General features: G+C 38.8%; 3 protein-coding genes and 1 pseudogene across 4 annotated transcripts; 2 read left to right on the forward strand and 2 right to left on the reverse strand.

Moving 5' to 3' along the window:
• Window positions 1-817: 817 nt before the first annotated feature.
• LOC111485193 (glycylpeptide N-tetradecanoyltransferase 1-like) lies at window positions 818-2,871 on the reverse strand. 2 transcript variants are annotated; one of them, XM_023131959.1, is made up of 2 exons: window positions 2,774-2,871; window positions 818-2,471 (listed from the first exon to the last, which is right to left on the reverse strand). In XM_023131959.1, exon 2 carries the CDS (start codon window positions 2,403-2,405, stop codon window positions 1,098-1,100), a length of 1,308 nt encoding a protein of 435 aa, XP_022987727.1. In that variant the 5' UTR covers window positions 2,406-2,471; window positions 2,774-2,871; the 3' UTR covers window positions 818-1,097. The 2 variants fall into 2 exon arrangements, with proteins under 2 accessions (XP_022987727.1, XP_022987728.1); XM_023131960.1 differs by having other exon boundaries at window positions 818-2,467; window positions 2,762-2,870.
• LOC111485306 overlaps window positions 1,131-8,941 on the forward strand; it is a 15,279-nt pseudogene continuing 7,468 nt past the window's right edge.
• LOC111485312 lies at window positions 3,931-4,672 on the forward strand. Its single transcript, XM_023132142.1, has one exon. It carries the CDS (start codon window positions 4,115-4,117, stop codon window positions 4,472-4,474), a length of 360 nt encoding a protein of 119 aa, XP_022987910.1. The 5' UTR covers window positions 3,931-4,114; the 3' UTR covers window positions 4,475-4,672.
• LOC111485157 (IQ domain-containing protein IQM1-like) lies at window positions 5,736-8,334 on the reverse strand. Its single transcript, XM_023131906.1, has 6 exons — window positions 7,385-8,334; window positions 7,215-7,303; window positions 6,985-7,072; window positions 6,663-6,893; window positions 6,474-6,575; window positions 5,736-6,377 (listed from the first exon to the last, which is right to left on the reverse strand). The coding sequence occupies exons 1-6, from the start codon at window positions 8,015-8,017 to the stop codon at window positions 5,922-5,924; spliced, it is 1,599 nt and encodes a 532-aa protein (XP_022987674.1). The 5' UTR covers window positions 8,018-8,334; the 3' UTR covers window positions 5,736-5,921.

Raw genomic sequence — 8,941 nt, forward strand, 5'->3', positions numbered from 1 at the left:
GCTTTATGTGCTTTATTCTTGCTTAGCCAGGTTGCTTGGATGAATTCCTACCCTCTGAAGAGCCTAGAAGCTCGGTCAATAAGCTCATGTGGTTCGAGGATCTCGAGTCAAGGAACTACATATTTGCTTTTAAATAGTATTGAAATAAACTAATTGGATTGATGTGAATGAAATGAGTGAGATAGAAGCAACCAATACGTTGGATTGACTAGGTGATGAGCTCACTTGCATTCCTTTTTAGTTTATTTGGTTGTTTGATCTTTTGATGCTTCAAAACTACGTTATGAGTTTTATTCTCTTTAAGGAGTGTCCATTATTATACTAAGCTGGTGGTGGTTGAGCTCGCCCACTAAGCCTCATAGATGCGCATTTGTTCTTGAAAGAATCTCAAAACTTAGATGCGCATTTGTTCTTGAAAGAATCTCAAAACTTAGATTGGTTGATCTTTTAGTCAATTTTAAATGGTCAATTCACTAATTTTAATCGGATATTTTGCATAGGTTATTATAAGTGTACAAACATTTCTATCCAAATCTAGGATCAAATGCTTCTAAATTTGTATTATTCGAGTTCTTACAGAGCAAAAACAAACATGATATGTTTAAGTCGATGCGTCTTAAAGGATTTAATCAATGAAATTAAGAACCTCCAAGCTAAATCTAATAGTTGGAAGATAATAAAGTAAAAATGATTCACTTAAATAATTAATCGTCTCCATTCTAAAGGAAAGTTCCCTTATTCATCAATGGAGTACATGGAATGGACATCTGATCATAGCAATGAACAAGCGATAAGCACACATGCTGGGCCATGCAAGTATAAAAAAGTATGCAATTCATAATACAAACAGGCTGCACCTGCAAATCCTGCGAGGATGGGCCCAAAAAAAAAAGATAATTCAGTGAAAAACCTGCAAAACATTTTACATTATCCGGCGAAGTTCCCTCTCATACACCTGACGTTTAGTGTTTAGTGCTCTTTGCTGTTGACACAAGACGAACAAAACAAAGCTAAAATGCATCAGCAAACCAAGCCACCATTAAAAAATGACCAATATTTTCTGTTCACAATTCAAACCAAACCAGTAACAAATCCAACTATAGCAGTACAAGCCCAAGTTCACTTGGTTTCAACGCGTGCCGAATCCGATAATTATACAGGTAATAGTGAAGTTGCCCGTCACCCGGACCGAATTTTAGTTCCTTCAGGACGGATTCATTCTCCATGACATCCAATGCATTGAAGACATCAAAATCTTTCTGTTTTGCAACAATAAGAGCATCATTCATCAACTGCAACAATGGAGTTTTGGTGGAGACATTGTAATAGGAATAGGCGGCCTTCAAGGTTGAGTATGTTTGGTTTCCAAGAATGGATGAAGGAAGAGTGTAGAAGCTGCAGAAGTCGGTGATCACATGGCTGTCCGGACTCTCAACCAAGAAACTATCTACTACGCTCTCCTTGGGAAGAAGCCAATGTTCTACATCAGATTCATCAAAATTTGGAGCAACATCAAACTGCCTCAAATACATTCTAAGCAACCGTGTAACGGCAGGGACATCTCGACGTTCCATTTTGCGAAACCCGGGGGTAGCCGGTGAATCAGGTAACTTGTAAAGCTTTATGGTCCGGCTCATCGTCATCCTTGCCCCCAGCCTTGAAAACCCAACATCAATTAGCTTCTTTGGGTTTAAGGATCTATGCCAGTATTGGCAAGTTGTAATTGGGGTTGGAAGAACAACTCCAGCGGTATAAGCCGCTTGCCATATATTTTCCAGGTGAACCCTCCTTGTGACCTCTTTGATCATAACAGGTGCAAGTCTCTTTGATCTAAGCTTCTTGTGAACACATAAGAAATTGATCTCTGCCATCTTCACGACTTCGTCGCGCACCCGAATCCTGGCAGGGATACCACTGATGAAAGCAACCAATTTCTTAGAAGCTTTAGCACGAACACCAATATGCCAGCTTGTGAAGTAGCCCGGAGGCCTCAAAGCCCATCCAAGAAATTCCTTGGAATAGTTGAATCTAAATAAATTTTCATCATCTTCAACATAATTGTTCTTCAAGAGATTGTAAACCTCAATACAAATCTCTTCAGAGCTCATGTCACAAGTGGTCCATTCATATGAATTAGGAAGATTATAAGGCTCTTGTTTGACCTCAGATAATGGAGTTGGTGGTTCAATTGGCCCATCAGGCAAACTAGAATCCCCGATGTCCTTGAATTGTCCAACAGGTTGAGTTTCCCAGAATTTGTGTCTTTTGCTAGTGGACAAAGAATCTTGAAACCTCTGAGCCATGTTCTCCAATGAGCTGCTATCATCCTTGGTAATTTGGCCTGCTTGATTTCCATGATCTGGATTATCCTTAGGCGGTCCTGAAGAACGATTGTTATCGTCCATCTCAACAAAATATCAACTGTGACAATCAATCAATCAAAATCGTCGCACTTGATCCGAATTACCTGAGAAACCACACTCTTTAAAATCCGTCCAAAAAAAACCCCGATGGCATGGAAACAGCATATATTTCAAAGCCAGAAAACATTCATAAACAATAACAACACACTAGACAATCAGCAGATCGTCAAATACTGCATAATCATAAAGCCTAAAACAATCAATTCCTTACAATCCAATGCGAAACGTTACTCAAAAACCAAATAAAGGAAACGAAGAAGGATCTAAGACAGATTAGGAAATAAAAAATACGCTGAATTGGAATGAGATGAGAGAAGGAGGAGGAAGAAAGGAAGCACCTGAATGAGAGAATGAGAGAATGAGTTGGAGAAGAAACTTGTGGGACGAGAGAATCAGATCCTAAGTGGGTGCGAGTGGAAAGGAAATGGTTTATTAGGGTTCTCTGTTCAAAGTCTATTTCTCAATTTCTGGTCGCTCGACATAATTCGACATTGGACATGATGGGCTTTCGTGAATTACGAGGAGGCCTTTTCTACTACTTTGGGCCTCATAAAATGGGCTTTCGTGAATTGCAAGGAGGCCTTTTCTACTGGTTTGGGCCTCAGAAAATGGGCTTTCGTGAATTGCAAGGAGGCCTTTTCTACTGGTTTGGGCCTCAGAAAATGGGCTTTCGTGAATTGCGAGGAGGCCTTTTCTACTGGATTGGACCTCAGAAAATGGACTTTCGTGAATTGCGAGGAGGTCTTTTCTACTACTTTGGGCCTCGGAAAATGGGCTTTCGTTAATTGCAATGAGGCCTTTTCTACTGGTTTGGGCCTCATAAAATGGGCTTTTGTACTGGGTTGGGCCTCCGAAAATTTGCCCTTATTTCGGGTTTCTTTTTATTAATATAATTATATTTTTTTCTTTTGAAATATTCATTGGAGTTACTTCCAATATTGTCCAACTCTATTTATCCTATTATTAAAATTACTTCCAAGGGAAGATATTAATCCAATTTGAGGAGAAACCATTTTTTTCCAAGGACGGTAACGAGCCCACCGTGTCATCTTTGGCTTTTCCATCGAGGTTTTAAAACAAGTCAGAATAAGGAAGGTTCTGCACAGCGTACTCGATCGCACATTCAAGGTTTTAAAACACGTAATCCTTATAAGGAATAAAGAATGTTTTGTTCCTGTCTAGGTTCCTAACTCGCTCTAGTGTCTAGCTATGAGACCATTTGTAACAGTACAAGTCAGCACTATGAATATTGTTAGAGAAATTTTCACATATGAATCAGCTCCCGAACTAGTCGAGATAATTCGAGATTTGAACTCTCAATATAGTAATTCTTCAGTAACTTTTACTTTGACGATGGTGAGTAATAAACTAGTACGAGTTTCCGAAAATTACCTTTTCTATACCGTGAGTTGACTTACTAAAGTATTTAAATAAATTAGAGATCAGTAAACAATAATAATAATAATTATTATTAATTAGAGACAACGAAACTGCCTAAATTCTGGGTTTTGAACCATGGTCAAAGAATTTGGTCATTCTTTTGTTCAATTCGGCTCTTACAAAGATTATCAAAGGGCTTTCAATTCCACCTCCTATTTGCACAAGTCCATTCTCATTGAATTTTTGGTGCGAGGAAGGGAGCGAGCTCTTCGAGTGCATCGAACCTCAAAGTCTCGGATCTTCAATCTTCCATGGCGGATTTCAAATCAAACTCATATACGGATGGGAGAATGCAGATTGAGAGCTACAATGGAAACGAAGCGAGAGGACCTAATGTTTCCGGCGGAGATTTTCGTAGTTACAGTGCTTCTTATGCTTCGTCTGCAAACCCTAATCAAACGCAGATGAGCAACGATTTGAAGCTCAAGAAAGGGAAATCGACGAACGGATTTTCGTCGAAGAGTTGGAGTTTCAACGATCCAGAGATTCAGAGAAAGAAAAGGGTTGCTAGCTACAAGGTTTATTCTGTGGAAGGCAAAGTCAAAGGATCTCTAAGAAAGAGCTTCAGATGGTTCAAAGAACGATGCTCTCGTGTTGTGTTTGGATGGTAGCAAGCGGCTTAAATTGGTACCAGAATTTTCCTCCACACTCTTTGTTGCTTAATTGTTAGCTTACAGTTCTGAAATCCATTCATTTGTTTCGTTATATTATGGTTTATGAATCTGTCTGAATGTGTAATTACTGCTGGAAGTACAGAATTCTTTGTTCTCTATGATCTGATATCACTTGTTTGAGTGTTCCTGCTGAAATCCATTTTAGTTCTTAGAAACCAAACCAATCCAAACCACTGCTGCTTGTCTGCTTACAGTATGTCCTGTCTTCTCCATTGTTTCAATTTGAGGATGTCTGGTTTTCCAGTTCAACAGTTTTGTTCCATGAAACAGCTTATTGTAAAAACTTGTCTCTCATTTGTTCTAGTTGTAATGATTGAGTGGGGAAAGAGTGGATCATCCCTGCTGAGACTTTCAAGCATTGGCTATACGTCATATGGTTTCAATAGCACAAAACCTTTGATCACCTCTCTAAATGAAGCTTGTTTGTTGAAGAGAGTGATATCACTGCCCTTTTCCCTGAGCTTTGGATCCCTGCTGCTCCTCTTCCTCCTCATGAATCACTACACTAACTTGTGTATATTCTCTCCCTCTGTCCTTTAGATTCCACCCGTGTAAACCGTTCAAGCCCACCGATGTGGGATCTCGCAATCCGCCTCCAAATCCACCGCTAGTAGAAATTATCCGCTTTCGACCGTTACGTATTGTCATCAGCCTTAGAGAGGTTTCCACACCCTTATAAAGAATGATTTAGTTTCCCTGTCCAATCGACATAGGATCTCACAATCCACACCTTGGAGGCCAGCATCCCCACTGGCACACCCCTAAGGTGTCTTGCTCTGATACCATTCGTAACGGCTAAAGCCCATCGCTGGTAAATATTGTCCGATTTTGCCCTTTACATATCGTCGTCAGTCTCATAGTTTTTAAAATCCGTCCACTAGGGAGAGGTTTCCACATCGTTATAAGGAATGTTAAGTTCCCCTCTCCAACCAATATAGGATCTCACACCTTCCCTCCTCACTTCTAAGTGGTTGGTCAAACACTACGCGGCTTGTTAGTGTCTGTCATACTTCAAGGATAAGGGGGTGCTGGGGCCAACTTTCAGGTACCTCGACTAATCTTTTTCGACTGTAGGATATTTAGGATTCTTTTATGAGCTTGAAGTTTTTCGTCTTTTGACTACATAATTTCGTTTATGTATTAATAATTTAATTTTCATAAGGATCTAACATTAATTTTTTATAATACAACCATGGGATTATTGAGAACTCAACCTTATTCTTTTAACAATAAAAATTCGAGCCAAATCAAATTACTCTTAGGCTCTCAATTAGGCCCCCTAATAAAAATTGAAGAATATTATTTTTAAAAAAACAAAGAATGAAACAATTGGATCGACTATTTCCAGCTATTGTTGGGCCGAGCTAGCAAAACGATTTTGGGCCTAACTGGCTGTAGGGATTGGAGTTCTTGGGCTGGGAAGGCCCATATAAGCCAGCCTTGGTGAGAGCCTAATTTTTGGGCTTGGACGTGGAGATGGAATGGGCCCATAATTAACCAACGGCCCAGGGCCCACCCGAGGTGACAAGTTGACATGTTCCAGTGCTCTCGTTTGTAGCTCAGCTGGGTAGTCCCGAACACACCCAATCCTAGGTCCGGCTCCTGTCGACCATTTGCACGACAACCGTTTCGACATGTCGAATTGCTTCGCCGGCAATTCCTCCGATTTCTTCTGAGCCAACGGCGGCATGGTTGCCGTCATCTTTTTCTCTACTGAAGCAATGGAAACCGTCGATTTGGCTTCATCCAACGGTGTAGATTTGAAGGAACCCTCACGTGATTCTGGTTTCTGTTCCTCATCGACGGCCTTATATTGACTGTCATCGTCAATTGAACACATCTGGGGGAGAACATAAAAAAAAAAAACCCAATATCAGCATCATTTTTTACCAATGTAAAAAGGGGTGGTAAAAAAGTAAGAATGTAAAAAAGTTACCTTCACGTTGGTGAGATCGACATGGTTTTCTCTAAGGAAGCCAAGGAATTCGTTGAAATTGGCTTCTGTGGGATGATAATGACCACTGTATGGCCAAATTGCCTTCACCAAAAACAAACAAATGAATAAACTATTATTACCATCCAAAAATTTAACCGACGGTGAATGGTGGGGCTTAAGATTTAGTACCTGAATGACACCATCATGGGTAACTAATCTGCCGGCGGCGGTTGTGGCAGCGCCGGATAGGAAACTGGAGTGTTGAAATTGGCCCTTCTTTTTCTGGCCGACGTATAAGGATCTTGTAGTGCTCAGAACAAATATCCACTTAGAACCTTCTTGGGTTTCCACTATGGATCCGCTCTGCTTGTAAACCAGCTTCCCATTTTCGACGACTACTTCATAGGCTTCTCTTTCTTTCTGATAAGAAAAATGTAAAAGATTCTTGAGAAAAATTCTTTCAACTGGGAATTTTAGTTCACGGCGGCGCTGATCGGAGAAGAAGACTCACCGGACCCAAATATTTGATGCATTGCTTCTGAAGTGTTGCTCTTGGACACTTTTCCAGGCTTAATTCTTTGCCATCTCCGATATCCAGCCTGCATTTTAGCAAATCAAGGTGTTTTAGGAAATGGGTTTTGATCGGAATTGTGTTTGGTTACTGAGAAAATTACGGTGGATGTATTTTCCCGGTGGATTTTCCGAGAAACCAAACAGAGTAAAGCTAAGAACTTGACTTACCAATAAAAGAATGGCTGATTGCTTTCACTCACGAACCAGACGTCGTAGTATAAGTGTAAATTGTGGCCGTAGCGATGGCGTGGATCAATCTGTAGCCAAAAAAGTAAGCAAAAATGTAAGGTTTTTGGGTATGTTAAGAACTTTGGGGGGGTGAAATTTGAAGAACTTACAGCTTCTAGCCAGTGCTGAAGAGCCAATTTTTGAGCCTTTTCATCCTTACTCAAACCCTTTCCGACCTTGGCCGCTCTGGTTCTGGCTCTTGCCCACCGCGACACGGCGGTTTCGGGCTTCTCAATGTTAAAAAACGAAACAGAGCTCCGTTTCAAATTCGCAAAGTCAATCGCCTTCCACCACAATTCTTCAACCACCACCGCACAATCCGCCAGGTTCCTTCGCGTTCTGTAACTTTTATAAACCTTCTGCAACTTCACCGCCGCCGCATCCAACTCACTCACCGGCCTCGGAGAGTACATAACCGCCGGACTCACCGGTTTAAAACTCTCCGATCCACCATTTTTGTCAGCAGAAACAGAGAAGCTGAAACCCGTATCTTCAACCAGCGACTTAAACGAAAGGTTCGTTTCAAGAATCACTCTCTCTGGCTTATTTCCTTTTAGGCTATTGGGTTTGGTTCTTGTTGGTCTGGTCGTGGTGGATCGTTGCTCTGTAATTTTGAAGCTGCTTGATCTCAAAATCAGACCAGTTTCTCGAGCAGAGAAACTGCGATTTTTGCATATGATTAAAAGTCCTTGATCTAAAATTTCCTTCCAGGCAGAAACAAGGAGCGAGAGGGATAAACCCATGATGAATTAATCAAAACCCAGAAACTAAATGGGTTCTTGATGTTCTTGAGATTTGGTTACAGAGACTCTGTTTTTAAGCTCAACGAAAAACAGAGGAAGATGAGTTTGAGAGGGTGAAATCAAAATCAAAATCGAAGATTAGAGCGTTTGTTTGAATGAATCAAAGAAGGCTTAAAGAAAAGGTTTGAATTGTGAAGAATTGTGGAGAGATTAGGGTTTTATAAGGTGGAAGGTGAAGAGTGAAGAAGGAAAGAAGCGTGGTCAAACAAAGTATGCCTAAAAACTCAAACCCAGCTTCCATGAAAAAACACACAATCAATTACACTGACGTTTCTGCAAGTTCTGTCCCTCTGTTTTTTTTTTTTTTTTTTTTTTTTTTAAATAAATATAATCAATTTAAATCCTAATAATTATTGTATCATTTTTTAATGATTTTATTATAAAAGCGTCAATTCACAACTTTTTGAGGATTTTTTTTTTTTTAAATATATTACTCTCTATTCTATTTTTAAAGGATTGGGTAAGTAAATTATTTGGAATTAGCTAAATTCAAATAAATAAAAAATTAATTTTAAAATATCCAATTATATTTTGTTTTATTTTTATTTAATTTTAAATTTTTTTCTTTTTTGTTATTTATTATCCTACTCCTTTTTATAATATTTTTTTAAATATGTATTAAAATTAAATTTAACTAAATATTTAAAAATAAATAAATGTTTTACGAATTTACATTTTCTTTTTATTAAAAATAAATTACTCAAACCACTCACTTTTTTTTGGGTTTTCTCAGTTAATTAAGTTGAAAATAATAAAAAATTTAGTATATATATTAGTTTGTAATTTTAATACAAATAATATATATATATATATATATATATATATATATATATATATATATTTTTTTTTTTTTTTTTTTTTTTT

The sequence above is a fragment of the Cucurbita maxima genome, unplaced genomic scaffold, assembly GCF_002738345.1.
Source record: "Cucurbita maxima cultivar Rimu unplaced genomic scaffold, Cmax_1.0 Cma_Scf00010, whole genome shotgun sequence".
NCBI lineage: Eukaryota > Viridiplantae > Streptophyta > Magnoliopsida > Cucurbitales > Cucurbitaceae > Cucurbita > Cucurbita maxima.

Coding starts and splice junctions, on each gene's coding strand:
- LOC111485193 (XM_023131959.1), bottom strand. CDS start 2,405: ATGGACGATAACAATCGTTCTTCAGGACCGCCTAAGGATAATCCAGAT.
- LOC111485312 (XM_023132142.1), top strand. CDS start 4,115: ATGGCGGATTTCAAATCAAACTCATATACGGATGGGAGAATGCAGATT.
- LOC111485157 (XM_023131906.1), bottom strand. CDS start 8,017: ATGGGTTTATCCCTCTCGCTCCTTGTTTCTGCCTGGAAGGAAATTTTA. Junction 6,576..6,662: donor CCCATGATGGTGTCATTCAG/GTACTAAATCTT, acceptor TTTTTGGTGAAG/GCAATTTGGCCATACAGTGG. Junction 6,378..6,473: donor TCGATCTCACCAACGTGAAG/GTAACTTTTTTA, acceptor GTTCTCCCCCAG/ATGTGTTCAATTGACGATGA.